Genomic DNA, 24,097 nt, shown 5'->3' on the forward strand with positions numbered 1-24,097 from the left:
TAATAATAATAAAAACACTACAGTACCAAAAACCATCTCAATATATTTTTACAGTTCCTCTCTCAGGAGGTCTGCAAATAACAGGTCGATTTTGGCCTGTCTAATTAATATTCATTAGCCTCTCTTCTGATTGGCCTGTTGTTTTCTGAGTGAGAAATGGCTCTGGGCCAGGCCAACCACAGGTAACTAGGGTCATGTATGCTGTAGCCTGCTGTGGATTGGTGATACTCTCAAGTAAGGTCAATAGAAACACCGATAATGATGATCACTGCTGAGGGAAATAATGTCCAGCCTTACATGTTTGAGCCGAACTCAGACCCCGAATCGGCGACGACAGGAGACAACCAACCACCTCCTCAAACGTGCTTACAACAGGATGCTTCAGAATGGTAATTCATGTTTTTTTTTTCAAACACCGAATGCAGTAAATACACAGTACCTAGACCTCAGTTATCATGAAAAAAGCCAGGAAATTTAAGTTTTGAAAATATGGGACCTTTAATAAGGTTACTTATTAAAGTCCTTATTACAATAAGGGATCTTACTAATAAGGGCTCTTCCTGTTTGACATAGGAGGTCTGTCTGTGTCGTTCCATGCATGGGTGGCTGAAGTGCAGGACCCATGCATCCTGGTGCTAGATTTTTTAAGGGCCGTTGGTTGTGTTGGACCTATGTAGAGACTTGTTTTCCCTCCCTGATGAACGTTCTGTGCAACTGACCCATCCTGCTCCAAACCTGACCCCAGTGTCCCTACATGTGCATTTGGCAGACACATCTAAACATGCCCTTGCTGTGGAAAAAACAGTGTGCGAGCCACCATCCCACACAGTAGAAGCCCTGCCCGTTAGTTCCAATTGCCACACACAACGCAGTCCTGATTGTGATATTACACCCCCCTTTTCCCTTGGTCCGTTAACACCCACTGGCTCTTGTTCAGAGGATGGAATGTGCAATATCGAGAGAGAAACTAGGATCTCAGCTTTGAGGGACTTTTGGTAAAAATACTGTGATGGCTTAAGTGAGCAACAAAAACTGAGCTCGTGGGAACTCATGGAGGATTTCAAGGACATTTTCCTCTCAATGAGAGTGAAGTGGGTCTAACTCACTTAGTGCAGCATGATATTGACACAGGAGATGCCCGCCCAATAAGAGTAAGACCTCGTCGTCTACCTCTGACCCGACAGGAAGCTGCGGATAAGGAATTGGAGGAAATGCTACAGGTGGGTATTGTTGAGCCATCAGAGAGTCCATGGGCTTCAGCAGTGGTAATGGTGCCGCGGAAAAATAGTTCCAGATGGCGATTCTGCATAGATTATAGGCAGCTCAACAAAGATATGGAAAAAGATTCATATCCCCTACATAGAGTAGATGAGTCACTTGACTTGGCGGCTGGTTCGTCCTGGTTCTCCACCCTTGACTTGAGGAGCGGATACTGGCAAGTGCCATTGTCTCCTGAGTCTGCTCCCAAAACTGCATTCCGTACAAATAAAGGCCTCTGGCAGTTCAAGGTCCTTCCGTTTGGGCTCTGCAATGCTCCCGCCCCATTCGAATGGCTCATGGACAAGGTGCTGGAAGGAGTCCCTCACCGTGAGTGTCTTGTATATTTGGATGAACTTCTAGTCCATGGGGAGTCTTTCGATGAAGCACTTGAATCACTCCGACGGGTGCTGGGAAGAGTAGCGGCAGCAGGTCTGAAGCTGTATCCAGATAAGTGCCACCTTATGAGGCGGGAGGTTGAATTCCTTGGTCACAAATTGGGAAGGGAAGGCATAGGCACCCTGGAGGAGAAAATTAATACCATCAGAGACTGGTCAACCCCTACAGACCTGAGACAATTGAAAGGTTTTCTGGGACTAGCCTCTTACTATAGGAGATTAGTAAGGGGGTTCTCTTGCATGGGGTGCCACTCTTCCGCCTCCAGCAATAAAAGACCATGCCTTTGTCTGGACTGATGAGTGCCAGAAGGCATTTGATACACTTCGGCAGGCGATGATTGAGGCTCCAATCCTTGTTCCACCTGACGCCGCACTGCCTTTTATTTTAGACATGGACGCAAGCAATGTTGGCATGGGGGCGGTGTTATCGCAGGAAGGGCCTGACGGAGAGAGGGTGGTGGCATACCTTAGCAGGGTCTTTAACAAGAGTGAGAGGCGGTATTGTGTCACCAGACGTGAGCTCCTTGCAGTGGTAATGGCAGTGAGGCACTTCAAATACTACCTGTGTGGCACACTATTCACGATAAGGACGGACCATGTGGCGCTCCAATGGTTGATGTCCTTAAGGAGCCTGAAGGTCAAGTGGCCCAGTGGCTTGAAGAACTACAGTCCTGCAACTTTACAGTAGTGCACAGAGCTGGATCTAGCCACACCAATGCCGATGTCTTGTCACGTCGCCCTTGTGCTGCTGAGGGCTGCCGTCATTGTAAAAATAAGGAGACTCGGGAAAAGTAGCTGGGTCAAGAGAATGAGGCAGCACAACCAGCATATGGGACACTGAGGGTGGTTGACACAACAGAGTGGCAGTTGCAGCAGGAACAGGATGACGACCTGAGACCTGTGCTGCGTTGGTTGGAAGCGCAACAGAGACCTGAGTGGGGAGATATTGCAGGGTGTTCCTTGGCCACAAAAGGACTGTGGTCCAAATTCAACACACTGCGGCTCAGCGATGGAGTGCTCCAGTGGGCATGGAAAGAGCCTGCCATGGGGTACGACAGATGGCAAGTGGTAGTGCCCAAGGCGTTGAGGGAAGCAGTGCTTACAGCTTGCCATGGAAGTATGGGGACTTGCCATTTCGGGGTGTCCAAAACACTCCGCCATCTTCGCCAAGGGTTCTACTGGGGTCAGCACAGAAGGGATGTAGAGGATTTTTGCTGCAGATGTGATGCCTGTGCAGCCTATAAAGGCCTTCTTGACCAGTCCCATGCTGAACTTCAGCAGCAAGGTGTAGGGGCACCAATGGAAAGAGTAGCTGTGGACATCATGGTCCCCTTCCCCATCACAGAGAGAGGTAACCGTTTTGTACTCACTGCTATGGACTATTTTACAAAGTGTCCCGAGGCCTATGCGATACCGAACCAGGAAGCAGAGACGGTGTCGGATGCACTGGTAGAAGGGATGTTCAGCAGGTTTGGTATGGCAGAGGTCGTTCATAGCGATCAGGGGAGGAATTTTGAACCCAAGCTGTTTGCAGCCCTGTGTGAACGGCTTGGCATGCAGAAAACACGCACAATACCATTGCATCCACAAATCGATGGCCTTGTTGAAAGATTTAATATGACCATGGGCCAGCAGCTAGCCATACTTACAGCAGACCATCAGCGGGACTGGGACACTCACCTTCCTTTCATTCTCATGGCCTACAGATCAGCGGTACAGCACTCCACTTTGTGCACCCCCTGCTTTGCTTACTTTGGGGTGTGAGCTCCAGACACCCCCAGAGTTGTTGTTCGGGAAACCCCCAGACACACCAGCTGTGCCAGCCGGACCAGAGTATGCAAGGCAGCTGCAGGATCGAATGGAAACTGCCCATGTGTTTGCTAGGGATCAGCTGGGAAAGGCCGGTGTGAGACCGAAGAGGAACTATGATGCCAGGATAAAAGGGAGGAACTTCGAGTCAGTTTGGGTGTACAGCCCGAAAAAGAAGAGGGGACGTTCCCCAAGCTGGACTGCCATTGGGTGGGCCACTGTCTGGTTCTAGAGAGGGTGGGAGCGGTAGTGTATAGGGTCCAGATGCCGCATAGAGGCAGGAAGGTAGCCCTGCATAGAGATAGGCTAGCCCCGTACAGAGGTAACCTGTCCGTTTCTTTTCAAAAGAGGGGGCCCAACCCCCTGGCCTCACAAAATGACATGGACAATGACCCTAGGCCCAAGCCACACACTCCAGTTGTTCAGGAGCCCCTTTCCTCAAACACCCCACAATCAGCCACTTCTCGTGGCCTTTACCCTGTGTCCCATGTCCCTACCCCCCATTTCTTGACTTTTAATAAAGATACAGAGCGACTGAGAACGCCTGGTTTCATTAGTAGCGGAATGCTACAAATATATATATATATATATATACAGTGGGTACGGAAAGTATTCAGACCCCCTTAAATTTTTCACTCTTTGTTATATTGCAGCCATTTGCTAAAATCATTTAAATTATTTATTTTTCCTCATTAATGTACACACAGCACCCCATATTGACAGAAAAACACAGAATTGTTGACATTTTTACAGATTTATTAAAAAAGAAAAACTGAAATATCACATGGTCCTAAGTATTCAGACCCTTTGTACAGTATTTAGTAGAAGCACCCTTTTATTAAAACTGTTATTACGTTTTGTGCTCAAATTTATTATATTGTAAACATTGTTTTAAATTATGTGCTGATATTACCTTATGAACTGTGATTACATTATAATTTGTCACAGTGTGTTCATAATGTAATAAATTATCATACAATAACCTATTACATTATGTGAAAAATTGTTATTACATTAAAAAAATATTATTACATTATGAGCTCAAGATTTTATTTATTTATTTGTTTTAAAAAAACCACAGAACAATGAACAGCAAATTATTAAAACAACAAAATGCTGCAATATATTTTGTTTTAAAGGGGTCATATGATGCGATTTCAAGTTTTCCTTGGTAAACGTTGGTGGACAGCCATTTTTAGGTCTCTCCAGAGATGCTCAATTGGGTTTAAGTCAGGGCTCTAGCTGGGCCATTCAAGAACAGTCACAGAGTAGCTTTTTATATTAAAAAAAAGTTCACTATGTAGCCTAATTTTCTTATTTTACATAAAACTGTTATTACGTTTTGTGCTCAAATTTATTATATTGTAAACATTGTTTTAAATTATGTGCTGATATTACCTTATGAACTGTGATTACATTATAATTTGTCACAGTGTGTTCATAATGTAATAAATTATCATACAATAACCTATTACATTATGTGAAAAATTGTTATTACATTAAAAAAATATTATTACATTATGAGCTCAAGATTTTATTTATTTATTTGTTTTAAAAAAACCACAGAACAATGAACAGCAAATTATTAAAACAACAAAATGCTGCAATATATTTTGTTTTAAAGGGGTCATATGATGCGATTTCAAGTTTTCCTTTCTCTTTGGAGTGTTACAAGCTGATTGTGCATAGATAAGGTCCCTGAAGTTGCAAAGACTAAAGTCTCAAAACCAAAGAGATATTCTTTATCAAAGTTAAGACTCTGCCACGCCCCCCTAAAATGGCTCATTCTAACACTCCCCCACATATCTACCTCACTATGTGGAAATATTTGCATAATGTGGCCCAAATGTGCATGCAAAGAAAGAAGGCGTGGTTTCAGTAACCACAGTTAGTGTTGAAGCAGCCATGTCAGGGAGACGCTGTGTGTTTCTAGGCGAAAGCAAAAGCACTTTATTTGGCCTTCCGAAAGTAGATGCATTTAGGAATCTTTAAGATTACTTACAACAGAACAGCAATGCATTTTATGGACGACCGTTTCATGAACCTAGGAGAGGAGGGAATTCTGTCTTTGCTATGACAATCTGGCACTTCTGAATCAGCTACTGTTTTGTTATTAGTTAAAGTTTTTGCTATTGACTGTTCAAATGCGGAGTTTTGCACATGGTGTGTGTGCGTGCGCGCGTGTGTGAGAGAGAGCGAGAGAGAGAGAGAGCGTCACATCACAGTGGAGTCAGCTGTCTTAACCGTGGCTTGTGTACTGCAAACACATACCAGCTTCATCACTGTGTCTGTCACGCGACTCTATTCCCCTTTCAGGCTCTGTCTTTACATTTATTTTGAAAGATGAAGCTCGCGATTATGGTAAGGGGCGTTACATTTCCGACGAGTGCTTGCGGTGTTCGGCCAATCACAATGCACTGGTTCAGCTGGCCAATCAGAGCAGACTGCGCTTGTCGGAAGGAGGGACTTTGTAGAAAACGAAGCGTTTGAGAGAGGCGGGGAATAGAGGACCTATAATAATGTACAGTATTTGAAAAATAATGTGTTTTTTGAACATTAAAGCATGTCAACATATTCTGTTACACCAAATACACAAAATAATGATCTTTAAAAAAGCATCTTATGACCCCTTTAATATGACAAAAAACAGTGAACGATTATCAAAAAGGTGTTTATTCTCTTGGCAATGAAAAACACATTAAAACAAACTTGCATAATAATTATCTAATAATAATAATAATAATTATTATTATTATTATTATTATATATTTATTGATAAACTCTCAGATCACAGTTGTGCTTCCTCAGTACTACCCCCACCTTCTGTGATTGGCTCCTGCTTGACTAAGGAATTAATCAGGAGATTTTCAAAATCAGCAGGAATTAGACAGATATATTGAGGCAGTGTGTCTTGTGACTGTTTTTCCATCAGCTTCTTTAAAGACAAATCAATTGATGTTAGGGTGTTGTTCATTGTTTTAAACTGGTTTTCCAGAAATGTAATTAACTGCATCTGGCCTGTCTTCTCAGTCTCTTCAGAAGCATCAGGGTTCTGCCTTTCAGCAGGTGAATCACTGAAGTTCAGCTGAGCTGCTTCACCCGCTGCTTCATCTATGGTCTGACCGGCCTCCTCTACGACAGGAGATACTGCATGTTCTGTAGCATCAGTGGGAGAATCACTGAAATTCAGCTGAGCTGCTGCTGCTGCTGCTGCTTCATCTGTGGTCTGATTGGCCTCCTCTATGATAGGAGATACTGCAGGTTCTGTAGCATCAGTGGGAGAATCAATGGAGTTTAGCTGAGCTGCTGCTGCTTCATCTGTGGTCTGATTGGCCTCCTCTACGATAGGAGATACTGCAGGTTCTGTAGCATCAGCGGGAGAATCACTGAAGTTCAGCTGAGCTGCTGCTGCTTCATCTGTGGTCTGATTGGCCTCCTCTACGACAGGAGATAATGCAGGTTCTGTAGCATCAGTGGGAGAATCACAGCAGCTCAGCTGAGCTGCTGCTGCTTCACCTGCTGCTTCATCTGTGGTCTGATCGGCTTCATCTATGACAGGAGATACTGCAGGTTCTGTAGCATCAGCGGGAGAATCACTGAAGTTCAGCTGAGCTGCTGCTGCTTCATCTGTGGTCTGATTGGCCTCCTCTACGACAGGAGATAATGCAGGTTCTGTAGCATCAGTGGGAGAATCACAGCAGCTCAGCTGAGCTGCTGCTGCTTCCCCTGCTGCTTCATCTGTGGTCTGATCGGCTTCATCTATGACAGGAGATAATGCAGGTTCTGTAGCATCAGTGGGAGAAACACTGAAGTTCAGCTGGGCTGCTGCTGCTGCTTCACCCGCTGCTTCATCTGTGGTCTGATCGGCCTCGTCTGCGACAGTAGATGCTGCAGGTTCTGTAGCATCAGTGGGAGGTGCAGGTGAATCTTGGTTTGGGGAAGAACAAAGAGATAAATCATGAGTAGTCTATAGCACACACAAACACAAACAAGTTATACAAAGTATGAAATGATAAAATACAAAGTAAAAAAACAAATATTAGTACCACTCAAAATTCAGTAATAGACACTGGTAAGAGTTTTCAAATGCAGATGGTTACTGTTCAACTATGAATATTCTTATTATAATGAGAAGCAAAAAGATTAAATGTGAAAGTAACCAAAGGTCTTCATTGTCTAATAAAAATATGTATTTTTAAAAATCATAAAGTTCAAAATAAGAAATATAATAAAATAATACTAAACATAATATATAGAAAATAAAAGAGCTCACTAACCTCTAGCATTGGCAGTAGATTCTACTGTTTCTGTGATCTTTTTACTGAGATTTTCAGCTAAAATCAAAGATTCTCTCCTGTTCTGTACCTATAAAGAAAGGATAAGATTAAATCTTTATGTGTTAATGGAAGACGTGTGGGCACAGTAATTGGGTACGTTTCAGTAACTGAGGGATAAGGTGAAATATAAAGTTAGTTATCTGGGTAATTGTACATATGTAGTTATTTTTATATAATGACTCCCTCAGAATATGAGCAGAATTCTTCCAGTGTCAAGCTGTTGTTTACATTATTATTTAATAAATAATTATTATAATTTATTCGGTTACACTTTACTTGAAGGGGTGTGCATAAGACTGACATGACACCTTCATAATCATGACATGACACAGGTCATGAATGTGAAGGTTTTTTATGCATATTTATGACAACTGTCATTAAGTGTCATTCGCTCAGTTATGTCATTTTTAATGCAAAGATGACATTGTTTGAGATGTCTTTGTTATGGGCTATGGTTAGGGGTAAGGGTAGGGGTAGGGGTAGGGTTAGGTTAGGGTTAGGTCAAATAATGTCATATTTGCATTAAAAATGACATAACTGAGCGAATGACACTTAATGACAGTTGTCATAAACATGCATAAAACCTCCTTCATATTCATGACATGTGTCATGTCATGATTATGAAGGTGTCATGTCAGTCTTATGCACACCCCTTCAAGTAAAGTGTTACCATTTATTCTTATTTGAAACTATAGAATATTAAGCAGAGTCTACTGCTGTTATGACATCCAGTCAATAATAATAATATAAATGTATGTATTTCAATTTATGGTTATACATCATCATGCACATGCTAAACTCAACTCTACAAAATAGGATAATACTGTCACGTGTTAGGTTCTGTTTAGTTCCTGTCTGTTCTTATTTGGCTCATTTCCAGTTCTCATTTAGTTAATCATCGCTCATTCTTTTCACCTGTGTTGATTAGTCATCTAGTTTGCTCCTTTGTTTCCCTGTCTTTATAAACCTGCAGTTTCTGTCTGTTTGTCGTCCTGGATTAATGTTATTTTAAATGGTCTCTGTGTGTTGATGCTAATTAAAGACTCCTTTACTTCTACTCCTTGTGGAGCGCAATTACGACAACCACGACCACGTGACAAATACACATACAATAATAACTTACAATTGATCAATACATGCACATCTCACCATTTTGACTTTTTCAGCAACAGATACAGACTCATCTGAAGAACTGTCTGTATGTGGTAGAAAACAAACAAAAACCATAAGCATTTTAGGGTCAATGTAGATACTGCCTTTCCTTGCCTTGCCTTCACTAACAATAAGAGAAAAAGCTCTTTGGCAATCTAGTCTCGTCATCAACCTTGCTTAATATGTGCAAAACATCCTCAAGCAATTATAGTGGGGATCAGAGAACTAAAGAACAGGTAATTAACAGTAGATGGTGTGATGTTGAGACAGAGATCACTAATGGTAGATCACTAACTAATGAATCTGAAATGCAAATGTTCATTCAAACTCACCCAGCTGGAATGTTTCCTCTTCAATTCGACACACAGGTATTTCCAGACTTTTGGAAAACAATCTTTTCAAGGACTTTGTCGGTGTCACCTATGGTAAAATATAATGGTAGTGATTTTAAAACATCTCGGCATGATAATAACTTAATGGATCATTGTCAAAAGTAATCTATAGACCCAAAAAAGTCAAAAACATCAAAGTGGATTCCGACAGAATACAATTACTGTTGTGAGGCTGAACTACAACATATGAATGTGATTCATGTTCTATGGGTTATGGGCTTATAACTTGTGCATTGGTTCTGTACATACAAAATACCTCTCTGATTGACTCCCTCATTTGTCCTGATACTGCAGGTTCTGTAGCATCAATGGGAGGTGCAGGTGAATCTTGGTTTGTGGAAGGACAAATAGATAAATCATGAGGACGAGGATGAGTGACAGCACACACAAATACAAACAGGTTAGACAAAGTCTGAAATGGTAAAATACAAAGTAAAACAAACAAATAATAGTACCACTCAGAAATTCAGTAATAGACACTTGTAAGACTTTTCAAAGGCCGATGGTTACTGTTCAACTGTAAATAAAATATTCTTATTCTAATGAGAAGAGATGTGAAAGTGTCATGATCTCCAGCTAGAGTGCCCATAAGCTCCACCGGAGGGCACTTCAACCCTGACTCTTGCCACTCTACCCCGTACTCCATTTCCCATAACCTTCTGCCAGGAACCAATTTACAGACACCCCGTTTCCAATCAGGAGGACTATTTAAGTTGGACACTTGCTCATACTCTTTGCTAAGTATTGTTTGTACATTTGTTACTGCATTCCATTTTTTCACCTTTCCTTTCCTTGCCTTCGTGTTTTTAACTTACCTAGATTTCCATTATTGTTTTGCTGCCTGCCCTGATCATTTCCTATTTTCTGGTTTACTCTTTTTCCCGCCTTGGATGTTGTTGTGTTTGCTGATGATTGACCCTGCCTGTACAACCAAGAATTAGTGTTGTCAAAAGTACCGACCGCGATACCATTCAATACTGAAATTTTAAAAATGTCCATTTCCCACTAAGATTTGAGCGCTGATCCATCTGTCAGAACACAATGACCAATCAGCACTGTTTAAGAATCTGCTCAACAGTGCTCAAATCTTCATGGGGAATGGATGTTTTTAAATTTCAGTAGTGATGGGAAACCGAGGCTTTCTGAACCAGTTCTCACTCCAGAGCCACTTGCTATCACGGCCGAAGCCATAGAGACTGTCACAAAGCATCCAAGAATGACATCCAGTGTGGAGGATCCTTACGAGTGGCTGGCTACCCCCCAAATCAGCACTCTCTAACATCGCAGTTTCAGCACTCTCAAGCAACATGGATTCAACACTCTCAACCGATGCCGTTTCTGCACTCTCAAGCGATACGTCTTCTGAGCTCTCAAACAATGCAGTTTCGGCGCTCTCAAGCAACAGGGTTTTAGCACTCTCAATGCTTCCCAGCCCAGAGCCTCTTCACAAGATGGCCGCCAGCCCAGAGCCTCTTCACAAGATGGCTGTCAGCCTAGAGCCTCTTCACAAGATAGTCGCCAGCCTAGAGTCTCTTCACAACATGGTCACACGCAAGAGTCTCATCCCATCATGGACGCCACACCAGAGTCTCATCCCGTCATGGCCACCACGCCACAGTCTTCAGTCATCACGGATTCCACTCCTGTGTTCCTGGTCATTGTGAACGTTGCACTTGAAGACACTCAGGCATTCCAAAGACATTTGGGACTGATCTCCAGTTTGACGGACCCACCACTGGTTTCAGCCAGAGCAGCTGGCATCCCAAGTGCCTCATCACTGTCTGTCCCAGAGTCTACTCCTGTCCAGGAGCCTCCAGAGCTCACTCCTGTCTATGAGTCTGCTCCAGAGCTTGTTCCAGGCTATGAGTCGGATCCATAGCCCGCTCCAGTCTATGAGTCTGATCCAGAGCCCACTGCAGAATCTCCCAAGGCGGCGGCGTCTGCTCCAGCTCCTCCCAAGGTGGTGGCATCCGCTGCAGAATCTCCAGAGGTGGCGACTTCTGCTGCAGAACCTCCTGAAGCGGCGGCAGTGTCTGCCTCAGCTCCTCTCAAGGGGCTGGCGGCCATTAATGAACTCTCTGCCTGTCCGGCCACAGCCAAGGAGGCCGTTTATGAACTCTCTGACTGTCCTGTTATGGCCGCAGAGGCCGCTGTTGACCTCTCTTTGCTTTCTATTCCAGTTCTACCTGATCCGCCTTGGTTGTCATCTGCCTTACTAGCTCCAAGTTGGAGGACGTCTGCTCTGCTGTGGTGGTCATCTGCTCCACCGTGAGGATCTTTGGACCCATCTGCTCTGCTGTGGTGGCCATCAGCCCACCTGCTCCACCATGGTGGTCTTCTGCTCCGCCTTGGTGGTCTTCAGCCCGTCCTGGTGGTCTTCAGCTCCACCCTGGTGGTCTTAAGCCTTGCCTGTTCTGCTGGCTACGCCCTGGCTCCCTGCTCTGCTGGTTCTGCCTTGGCTCTTTGCTCTGCCTGAGTCCCCAGATCCTCCTCTTCTTGCACAGTGATTTAGCCCTCTGTCCCGCCTCCACTCCACCTCCCTCTTGGACTTAATTCTGTTCTTATTTAGGAGAGTATGGAAGCTGCACATGAGCTCCACCAGAGGCCACTCTACCCTGGACTCCATTTCCCATAACCCTCTGCCTAGGAACTAATTTACAGACACACCCCATTTCCAACCAGGAGCACTATTTAAGTTGGACACTTGCTCATACGCTTTGCTGATTAGGCCTATAGTTTGTATGTTTGTTACTGCATTCCTTTCCATTTCTAGTTTCGGTGTTTCCCTGTGTTTCCTTACCTTTCCTTTCCTTGCCTTGCCTTGCCTTCATGTTTTTTGACCTTGGATTCTTTACCTGGTTTTCCATGATTGTGTTACTGCCTGCCCTGACCATTGCCTGTTTTATTGATTACTCTTTTGTCTCGCCTTGGATGTTGTTGTGATTGCTGATTACTGAATCTGCCTGTACAACCAAAAATATGATAAAGCCAGCAAACGTATCCTTAGCCCTGCTGTCATGCTCCTTGTTACAGAAAGTAACCAAAGGTCTTCACAGTTTAATAAAAATATGGAATTTTAAAAATCATAAAGTTCAAAATAAGAGAAATATCATAATATATTGAAAATAAAATAGCTCACTAACCTCTAGCACTGGCAGTAGATTCTACCGGTTCTGTGATCTTTTTACGGAGAGTGTCAGCTAAAATTACAGATTCTCTCCTGTTCTGTTCCAAAAAAGGATATGATTAAAGCAATGCTTCATTTGTTAATGGAGGATATGTGGGTACAGTAAATGGGTACATTTCAGTAACTGAGGGAGAAGGTGAAATATAAAGTTAGTTATTTGGGTAATTGTACTGTACATATTTAATTATTTTTAATAACTCCCTCAGAATGTAAGCAGAATTCTTCCAGTGTCAAGCTTATTTAATAGAATGATTATTATTATTTATTCTTATTTCAAACTATAGAATATTAAGCAGAGTCTACTGCTGTTATGACATCCTGTCATTAATAATAATAATAATGTATATATTTCCATTTATGGTTATACATAATCATGCACATGCTAAACTCAACTCTACAAAATAGGATAATACTGTCACGTGTTAGGTTCTGTTTAGTTCCTGTCTGTTCTTATTTGGCTCATTTCCAGTTCTCATTTAGTTAATCATCGCTCATTCTTTTCACCTGTGTTGATTAGTCATCTAGTTTGCTCCTTTGTTTCCCTGTCTTTATAAACCTGCAGTTTCTGTCTGTTTGTCGTCCTGGATTAATGTTATTTTAAATGGTCTCTGTGTGTTGATGCTAATTAAAGACTCCTTTACTTCTACTCCTTGTGGAGCGCAATTACGACAACCACGACCACGTGACAAATACACATACAATAATAACTTACAATTGATCAATACATGCACATCTCACCATTTTGACTTTTTCAGCAACAGCTACAGACTCATCTGAAGAACTGTCTGTATGTGGTAGAAAACAACCATAAACATGTTTAGGGTTAATGTAGATGACCACATAAAAAACAGAAATACCAACAATAAGAGAAAAGGCTCTTTGTTAATCTAGACTCAGCAGCCTGGTTTAATATGTGCAAAACGTCCTCAAGCAAGTATCTTGGGGATCAGAGACTGGTAAGAGTTTTTAAAGGTCGATGTTTACTGTTCAACTATAAATATTCTTATTCTAATGAGAAGCAAAAACGAGAGATGTGAAAGAAACCATGGGTCTTCACAGTCTCATAAAAATATGGAATTTTAAAAATCATAAAGGTCAAAATAAGAGAAATAACATAATATATAGAAAATAAAAGAGCTCACTAACCTCTAGCATTGGCAGTAGATTCAGTAGAACACTGATTTTTATTTACAGATTCTCTCCTGTTCTGTGCCAAAAAGAAAGGATAAGATTAAAGCAATGGTTCATGTATTAATGGAGGATATGTGGGCACAGTAATTAGGTACATTTCAGTAACTGAGGGAGAAGGTTAAATATAAAGTTAGTTATTTGGGTTGATTCAGCGGTTGATCACTACATGCACATCTCACCATTTTGACTCTTACAGCAACAGGCACAGACTCATCTGAAGAACTGTCTGTATGTGGTAGAAAACAACCATAAACATGTTTAGGGTTAATGTAGATGACCACATAAAAAACAGAAATACCAACAATAAGAGAAAAGGCTCTTTGTTAATCTAGACTCAGCAGCCTGGTTTAATATGTGCAAAACGTCCTCAAGCAAGTATCTTGGGGATCAGAGACTGGTAAGAGTTTTTAAAGGTCGATGTTTACTGTTCAACTATAAATATTCTTATTCTAATGAGAAGCAAAAACGAGAGATGTGAAAGAAACCATGGGTCTTCACAGTCTCATAAAAATATGGAATTTTAAAAATCATAAAGGTCAAAATAAGAGAAATAACATAATATATAGAAAATAAAAGAGCTCACTAACCTCTAGCATTGGCAGTAGATTCAGTAGAACACTGATTTTTATTTACAGATTCTCTCCTGTTCTGTGCCAAAAAGAAAGGATAAGATTAAAGCAATGGTTCATGTATTAATGGAGGATATGTGGGCACAGTAATTAGGTACATTTCAGTAACTGAGGGAGAAGGTTAAATATAAAGTTAGTTATTTGGGTTGATTCAGCGGTTGATCACTACATGCACATCTCACCATTTTGACTCTTACAGCAACAGGCACAGACTCATCTGAAGAACTGTCTGTATGTGGTAGAAAACAACCATAAACATGTTTAGGGTTAATGTAGATGACCACATAAAAAACAGAAATACCAACAATAAGAGAAAAGGCTCTTTGTTAATCTAGACTCAGCAGCCTGGTTTAATATGTGCAAAACGTCCTCAAGCAAGTATCTTGGGGATCAGAGACTGGTAAGAGTTTTTAAAGGTCGATGTTTACTGTTCAACTATAAATATTCTTATTCTAATGAGAAGCAAAAACGAGAGATGTGAAAGAAACCATGGGTCTTCACAGTCTCATAAAAATATGGAATTTTAAAAATCATAAAGGTCAAAATAAGAGAAATAACATAATATATAGAAAATAAAAGAGCTCACTAACCTCTAGCATTGGCAGTAGATTCAGTAGAACACTGATTTTTATTTACAGATTCTCTCCTGTTCTGTGCCAAAAAGAAAGGATAAGATTAAAGCAATGGTTCATGTATTAATGGAGGATATGTGGGCACAGTAATTAGGTACATTTCAGTAACTGAGGGAGAAGGTTAAATATAAAGTTAGTTATTTGGGTTGATTCAGCGGTTGATCACTACATGCACATCTCACCATTTTGACTCTTACAGCAACAGGCACAGACTCATCTGAAGAACTGTCTGTATGTGGTAGAAAACAACCATAAACATGTTTAGGGTTAATGTAGATGACCACATAAAAAACAGAAATACCAACAATAAGAGAAAAGGCTCTTTGTTAATCTAGACTCAGCAGCCTGGTTTAATATGTGCAAAACGTCCTCAAGCAAGTATCTTGGGGATCAGAGACTGGTAAGAGTTTTTAAAGGTCGATGTTTACTGTTCAACTATAAATATTCTTATTCTAATGAGAAGCAAAAACGAGAGATGTGAAAGAAACCATGGGTCTTCACAGTCTCATAAAAATATGGAATTTTAAAAATCATAAAGGTCAAAATAAGAGAAATAACATAATATATAGAAAATAAAAGAGCTCACTAACCTCTAGCATTGGCAGTAGATTCAGTAGAACACTGATTTTTATTTACAGATTCTCTCCTGTTCTGTGCCAAAAAGAAAGGATAAGATTAAAGCAATGGTTCATGTATTAATGGAGGATATGTGGGCACAGTAATTAGGTACATTTCAGTAACTGAGGGAGAAGGTTAAATATAAAGTTAGTTATTTGGGTTGATTCAGCGGTTGATCACTACATGCACATCTCACCATTTTGACTCTTACAGCAACAGGCACAGACTCATCTGAAGAACTGTCTGTATGTGGTAGAAAACAACCATAAACATGTTTAGGGTTAATGTAGATGACCACATAAAAAACAGAAATACCAACAATAAGAGAAAAGGCTCTTTGTTAATCTAGACTCAGCAGCCTGGTTTAATATGTGCAAAACGTCCTCAAGCAAGTATCTTGGGGATCAGAGACTGGTAAGAGTTTTTAAAGGTCGATGTTTACTGTTCAACTATAAATATTCTTATTCTAATGAGAAGCAAAAACGAGAGATGTGAAAGAAACCATGGGTCTTCACAGTCTCATAAAAATATGGAATTTTAAAAATCATAAAGGTCAAAATAAGAGAAATAACATAATATATAGAAAATAAAAGAGCTCACTAACCTCTAGCATTGGCAGTAGATTCAGTAGAACACTGATTTTTATTTACAGATTCTCTCCTGTTCTGTGCCAAAAAGAAAGGATAAGATTAAAGCAATGGTTCATGTATTAATGGAGGATATGTGGGCACAGTAATTAGGTACATTTCAGTAACTGAGGGAGAAGGTTAAATATAAAGTTAGTTATTTGGGTTGATTCAGCGGTTGATCACTACATGCACATCTCACCATTTTGACTCTTACAGCAACAGGCACAGACTCATCTGAAGAACTGTCTGTATGTGGTAGAAAACAACCATAAACATGTTTAGGGTTAATGTAGATGACCACATAAAAAACAGAAATACCAACAATAAGAGAAAAGGCTCTTTGTTAATCTAGACTCAGCAGCCTGGTTTAATATGTGCAAAACGTCCTCAAGCAAGTATCTTGGGGATCAGAGACTGGTAAGAGTTTTTAAAGGTCGATGTTTACTGTTCAACTATAAATATTCTTATTCTAATGAGAAGCAAAAACGAGAGATGTGAAAGAAACCATGGGTCTTCACAGTCTCATAAAAATATGGAATTTTAAAAATCATAAAGGTCAAAATAAGAGAAATAACATAATATATAGAAAATAAAAGAGCTCACTAACCTCTAGCATTGGCAGTAGATTCAGTAGAACACTGATTTTTATTTACAGATTCTCTCCTGTTCTGTGCCAAAAAGAAAGGATAAGATTAAAGCAATGGTTCATGTATTAATGGAGGATATGTGGGCACAGTTATGTTTGTTACTGCATTCCTTTCCATTTCTAGTTTCGGTGTTTCCCTGTGTTTCCTTACCTTTCCTTTCCTTTCCTTGCCTTGCCTTCATGTTTTTTGACCTTGGATTCTTTACCTGGTTTTCCATGATTGTGTTACTGCCTGCCTGACCATTGCCTGTTTTATTGATTACTCTTTTGTCTCGCCTTGGATGTTGTTGTGATTGCTGATTACTGAATCTGCCTGTACAACCAAAAATATGATAAAGCCAGCAAGCGTATCCTTAGCCCTGCTGTCATGCTCCTTGTTACAGAAAGTAACCAAAGGTCTTCACAGTTTAATAAAAATATGGAATTTTAAAAATCATAAAGTTCAAAATAAGAGAAATATCATAATATATTGAAAATAAAATAGCTCACTAACCTCTAGCACTGGCAGTAGATTCTACCGGTTCTGTGATCTTTTTACGGAGAGTGTCAGCTAAAATGACAGATTCTCTCCTGTTCTGTTCCAAAAAAGGATATGATTAAAGCAATGCTTCATTTGTTAATGGAGGATATGTGGGTACAGTAAATGGGTACATTTCAGTAACTGAGGGAGAAGGTGAAATATAAAGTTAGTTATTTGGGTAATTGTACTGTACATATTTAATTATTTTTAATAACTCCCTCAGAATGTAAGCAGAATTCTTCCAGTGTCAAGCTTATTTAATAGAATGATTATTATTATTTATTCTTATTTCAAACTATAGAATATTAAGCAGAGTCTACTGCTGTTATGACATCCTGTCATTAATAATAATAATAATGTATATATTTCCATTTATGGTTATACATAATCATGCACATGCTAAACTCAACTCTACAAAAAAGGATAATACACATACAATAATAATTTACAATTGATCAATACATGCACATCTCACCATTTTGACTCTTACAGCAACAGGCACAGACTCATCTGAAGAACTGTCTGTATGTGGTAGAAAACAACCATAAACATGTTTAGGGTTAATGTAGATGACCACATAAAAAACAGAAATACCAACAATAAGAGAAAAGGCTCTTTGTTAATCTAGACTCAGCAGCCTGGTTTAATATGTGCAAAACGTCCTCAAGCAAGTATCTTGGGGATCAGAGACTGGTAAGAGTTTTTAAAGGTCGATGTTTACTGTTCAACTATAAATATTCTTATTCTAATGAGAAGCAAAAACGAGAGATGTGAAAGAAACCATGGGTCTTCACAGTCTCATAAAAATATGGAATTTTAAAAATCATAAAGGTCAAAATAAGAGAAATAACATAATATATAGAAAATAAAAGAGCTCACTAACCTCTAGCATTGGCAGTAGATTCAGTAGAACACTGATTTTTATTTACAGATTCTCTCCTGTTCTGTGCCAAAAAGAAAGGATAAGATTAAAGCAATGGTTCATGTATTAATGGAGGATATGTGGGCACAGTAATTAGGTACATTTCAGTAACTGAGGGAGAAGGTTAAATATAAAGTTAGTTATTTGGGTTGATTCAGCGGTTGATCACTACATGCACATCTCACCATTTTGACTCTTACAGCAACAGGTACAGACTCATCTGAAGAACTGTCTGTGGTAGAAAAAAACATGAAATACAGAAACACTAACATTGAGAGAAAAAGCTCTTTGGCAATCTAGACTCAGCAACCTGGCTTAATATGAGCAAAATGTCCTCAAGCAAGTATAGTGGGGATCAGAGAACTGAAGAACAGGTAATTCAAAGTAAATAGTGTGATGTTGAGACAGAGATCAGATCACTAATGGTAGATCACTAACTAATGAATCTGAAATGCAAATGTTGATTCAAACTCACTCAGTTGGACTGTTTCCTCTTCAATTCCACATACAGGTGATTCCAGAGTCAGTGTCACCTATGGTAAAATAGTGGTAATAATGGTAGTGATTTTAAAACATTTCTCCATGATAATAACTTAATGGATAATTGTCAAAAGTAATCTGTAGAGCCAAAAAAAACTAAAATATCAAAGTTGATTCATAATCCACAGAATACAATGTGAGGCTGAACTACAACATATGAATATGGTTTGAATTAAAGCCTATGGGCTTATAACTTTGGTACTGTATATACAAAATACCTCTCTAATTGACTCCCTCTGTTGTCCAAATTCTGAAAGACACCCATTCTAGGAGAAAAAAGGAAAAGTTAATATAAATAAGATGAGGTTCACATATTTTCACAAAAATGTCAAATAAATTCAGACCTTACACTAGCTGTGTACATACTTGAATGAGTTTCAGTAATTTAACTTGTTGAAGGCCATTTGATGACTTGTAATAGATGCTACCCTTCCACTTCTTGTGATGCCCTTTTCCTCCAAACTTCTCAAACATACTGGGCGTAAACCATTTCCCTTCACATGAAATACACTCCTCTCCTAAAGACAGAGAAACATAAAAAACATACAGAACATATGAATGGGTGCACATATTTAAAATAACAAATGCTGTTTTTTTTAAAACGGACATAAGGAGACATTTATTTTATACATAAAACTGGTGTATTATTCACTTTATATATACTGTGGTCCTGTCCACACAAACACAGGAATTTTCAAAACCACAGCTTTTTCTATGCAGTTTGGCTCTTCGTACAGATGCAAACGCAGTATCATGACACTGAAACCGAACCTTTTTGAAAACTCCTGCCAGGGTGAAGATTTTCAGAAACTCTGGTTGCATGGTTGTCATGTAGCCTGTTAAACTGGAGATTTTGGCTTGGTGACATCAGAGTGCACGCTTTTTTGTCAGGCTTCTGATTGGCCAACATGGCTTTACAGTTAGGGTTATATCACCACCTGTTGGTTTGGTATGCTCTTGACAGTGCTTCATAGCATGTTTTTGCGTTTTCATGTGGACTAAGCCTAAAAAGACAAAAATATTGGGGACACACCTCTTAATTACTGAATTCAGGTGTTTTAATCAGACCTATTGCAACAGGTGTCTAACTCCAGCACCTAGCCATGCAGTCTGCATTTACAAACATCTGTGAAAAAATGGGTCATTCTGAACAGCTCAGTGAATTCAAGCATGATACTGTGATAGGATGCCACCGTAGCAAAAAGTCAGTTTGTAAAATTGCTCTGCTAGCTATTCCACAGTCAAATGTAAGTGGTATTATAAGAAAGTGAGTATTTAGGGGGAACAAAAGAAGCATTTAGGAACAGCAGTGACCATGTAAAGTCACAGAGTGGAGTCACTGAGTGATGAGGCTCATGGTGCATTAAGTCGCTAACGCTTTGCTGCTTCCATAGTTGAAGAGTTCCAAACTTCCACTAGCATTAATATCAGCACAAAAGCTGTGCAGTGGGAGCTTGATAGAATGGATATCCATGGGTGAGCAGCTGCATGCAAGCCTCACATCACCAAGTACAATGCCAAACGTCAAATGGAGTGGTGTAAAGCACACCAACACTGGACTCTGGAGCAGAGGAAACCTGTTCTGTGGAGTAATGAATCACACTAATCTGTCTGGCAGTCTGATGGGTGATTCTGGGTTTAATGGATACCAGGAGAACGTTACTTGCCAGACTGCATCGTGCCAACTGTAAACTCTGGTGGAGGAGGGATAATGTGCTGAGGCGCGTTGTGCATAAACATGGGGCTGTTTTTCAGGATTTATGCTAGGCCCCTTATTTCTAGAGAAGGGAAAACTTAATGTTCCAACTTCATGAGAACAATTTGAGTAAGGCTCTTATCTTTTCAAGCATGACTGTGCCGCAGTGCATAAAGCAAGGTCCATAAAGATGTGGATGAGTTTGTTATGGAAGAACTTGACTGGTCCCCACATTTGTAGCCCTGACCTCAACCCCATCAAACATCTGCTGCATGAATGGGCAAAAATTCCCAAAATCTTGTAGAAATCCTTTCAAGTAGAATCATTCTGCTATAGGGTCAACCCACGAAATCAGTGCCTTTTCAGTGCCTGGTCAGAGGAGAACTGGCCCCCCGACTGAGCCTGGTTTCTACCAAGGTTTTTTCTCCATTCTGTCACCGATGGAGTTTTGGTTCCTTGCCACTGTCGCTTGGCTTGCTTAGTTGGGGACACTTAATTTCCAGCGATATCGTCAACTTGATTGCACAGATACTATTTAAACTGAACTGAACTGGATGATGACATCACTGAATTCAATGATGAACTGCCTTTAACTGAAAATTTAGTGTTTACTATTATCATTTTGCATTATTGACACAGTATTTTCCTATTTAATGCTGTACAGTTGCTTTGACACACTCTGTATTGTTAAAAGTGCTGTATAAATAAAGGTGACTTGACTTGACTTTTCCACTTGGAAAATAAATAAGTTTAATCAACATTTTTATAAATGTCCACGAAATGAAGACACCTTAAAATGACAAGAAATTGTATTGTGCCATCTCGGGATATGCAATTTATTATTTTATGACTATTGTTCTACCTCATGTGTTGGTATTTTTGTAAACCCTGTTATCGACACAAACGTTACTAGAAACTATAGTTTAATTAAAACTATGTGATAGTTTTCACATATATTAGAAACATTTTAGTCCCTCTTGTCACTGGGATTGTTAAAAATTTTGGATTTTATTTTTTAAATATATTTTTATATTGTCATTCAGATGACCAAGAACATTCTAATTTTGGAGGGTGACCACATGTCAATTAAGAAAAATATATTTTTACAAGAGAGACATTAAAAAAGGGCTTTGTCCAAAATAAAATATAGTTAATGTTACAATGGGAAAACTTGGAAGGCTGTATCAAATATACTTTTTTACAATTTTTATGAAATTAATGATAGTAACGGGATTGATGTCATAGTCACAGAGCTGACCAGAGTAACAGGGATGACAGGACACACATTCTTCAGCACACTACACAGCAGTTTTATACTGCAGGTACAGTTTTACGACTTACTTAGCAGCGTTGCCTGAAAATAGTAAACAGTAAATTTTTCAATTTAAGTCAGTTCATTGTTGATTTAGCACATTACATTTCTAAGAGATCTAATGTTTTAAGGGTATTTTACTTAGATAATGCGTTCCATCTGTTTCTCTGTGTCCCCTCACAGAACTTCAAATATACTGAACTGGTTCAATTATTAGGCAAGGAAGATGATCAGATCTTGGTCTTTCTGTAATCATCTGAAACCAGACTAAGATCTTGACTTTCTTGAACATTGCAAGACTGGGGTGAAGGTCTGCAGTCATCTTGCTGCTCTTGTTTGTAATTGAATTTACATGGATGCATTATTGACAATGATTTATAGAAAAAAATATATAGTTTTATTGAGACTGATAATCCTATCCCGGCCATTAACAGCAACAGTAATAGTAACAATTACAAAAATACTAACTAAAATGTAACTCGTGCTCATATGCCACTGAATGATATAGGCATTAGCTCAAAATTACACCCAGGGTGACCATTAAACATGTTTGCATTTTACACAGACAATCTTTAAAAACAGGGTGACACCTAATCTATGTCATCCCTGTTACCCTGAAAAGTAACAGGACTGACAGTAATAGGTTTGACTATTTCAAACTAATTTGCTAATTTCTAGCTAATAGTAAAGTTCACAAAAGCACATGTTGTACACTTTGAAAGGATTTTACTTGTAGATATCAATTGTATTAAATGTAATAAATAATTGTTTAAATTTGTGTTTTAAGTGTAAGAATCCTGGTTGAGAGATACTGTAACCTCCTAGAAGTGATGTGACTTGAATGTACATTATTTTACAAGTTTTTTTTGATGAGGGTAACAGGGCTGACATGAAATCAGGAGACACCAATAAAATGATTAAAATTTTATAGAAAAATGCATACTTATGCCAAAAATATTGCTTAACAATGAGATTATATGCAAATGAGATTTTATAACATTTTGCCTTCATTTTGCAAATTAAAAGTCCTGCTGAAAAAGAAAAATCACAGTGAGGGTGTCACGATTTCGGTTCATGGACTTCCGTTTATTCACCACCAGATGTCACACTTTCCATTACATTGACTCTCGCACTACACAAACTGTTGCATAGCACCCCTGACTACATTTCCCATCATTCTTTGCACAATTTGCACACTGCCCTGATTGCACTGATTGCACACAGCTGTTTCTAATCACCTCACTCACTATATAACACCTCACACTTTCCATTACACTGACTCTCGCACTACACAAACTGTGTCATAGCACCCCATAGCACTACATTTCCCATCATTCTTTGCACAATTTGCACACTGCCCTGATTGCACTGATTGCACACAGCTGTTTCTAATCACCTCACTCACTATATAACACCCACTCTAACCACATTTCTCTGCTGAGTATTGTTTAGCCTGTACCCCTTTCCAAGTCTCCGTGTTTTCCTTGTTTTGCCTTGCCTGTTTTTGCGGTTTTTGATCTTTGCCTGTTTTCTTGGATTTCTCCCTCTCGTCTCGCCCCTGTGATTCTGTCTGCTGATCGGTGACCTACGCTAGCCCTGTGACTATTCTTGTGTTTTGCCCGCCATATACCTGTTTGCCAGTGTTTTGACCCTGCCTGTTTACCACGTCTCTTTAATAAAGCCTGCAGATGGATCCACATGTCTCACGTCTTGTCAGCCCCGTTACAGAGGGACAGGCCAAAAACCTTACCATTATCAGCATAAATGTTATTTAAATTATTTAAAATAATATTTAAGTGACTTTTTAATGTAATATTGATGAAAGAATACATTGTATTGTTATGTTTTTAAATTGCAAATTTATTCGTTGTTATATTAAATCTATGTTTTATTATTTCTTAGTGACACAAAAGGCACCAATTTCATGGAATGATCCTATAGCTGAAGTGGGTGCATGTATTTATTTATTAAGTGACACTCTACATTAGTTAAATCTAATTTCAATCTGACTACATAGAAACTACATCTGCAATTTAATATCACAATGTGAAAAATAAATCAAATAAATAATATTGTTTTCCTCCCAAAACTTACCATTGTCATATTTTATTCTGTACAGACAACCTGCAATTTTTCCACAATGGACTGCCAGCTGGTCCTTTTTTCTGACCTCTTGAAAGACATCTGTTAGGTCTACCCCTAAAAAAAAAAAAAAAAAAAAAAAAAAAAA

The 24,097-nt window shown here is 39.5% G+C and overlaps 1 protein-coding gene across 1 annotated transcript; it reads right to left on the reverse strand.

Moving 5' to 3' along the window:
- Nucleotides 1-6,230: 6,230 nt before the first annotated feature.
- On the reverse strand, nucleotides 6,231-24,070 carry LOC107585065 (uncharacterized; the record flags this gene model as incomplete). Its single annotated transcript, XM_016271923.1, has 25 exons — nucleotides 6,231-7,391; nucleotides 7,742-7,829; nucleotides 8,951-8,997; nucleotides 9,286-9,373; nucleotides 9,602-9,672; nucleotides 12,489-12,570; nucleotides 13,271-13,317; nucleotides 13,679-13,739; nucleotides 13,903-13,949; nucleotides 14,311-14,371; nucleotides 14,535-14,581; nucleotides 14,943-15,003; nucleotides 15,167-15,213; nucleotides 15,575-15,635; nucleotides 15,799-15,845; nucleotides 16,207-16,267; nucleotides 16,431-16,477; nucleotides 16,839-16,899; nucleotides 17,873-17,919; nucleotides 18,281-18,341; nucleotides 18,505-18,551; nucleotides 18,795-18,852; nucleotides 19,078-19,125; nucleotides 19,226-19,377; nucleotides 23,962-24,070. Coding segments are annotated over 25 exons (2,685 nt in total), but the record flags the coding sequence as incomplete, so codon positions are not given.
- Nucleotides 24,071-24,097: the final 27 nt, after the last annotated feature.

The sequence above is a fragment of the Sinocyclocheilus grahami genome, unplaced genomic scaffold (assembly GCF_001515645.1).
Source record: "Sinocyclocheilus grahami isolate Dianchi unplaced genomic scaffold, SAMN03320097.WGS_v1.1 scaffold66.1, whole genome shotgun sequence".
NCBI lineage: Eukaryota > Metazoa > Chordata > Actinopteri > Cypriniformes > Cyprinidae > Sinocyclocheilus > Sinocyclocheilus grahami.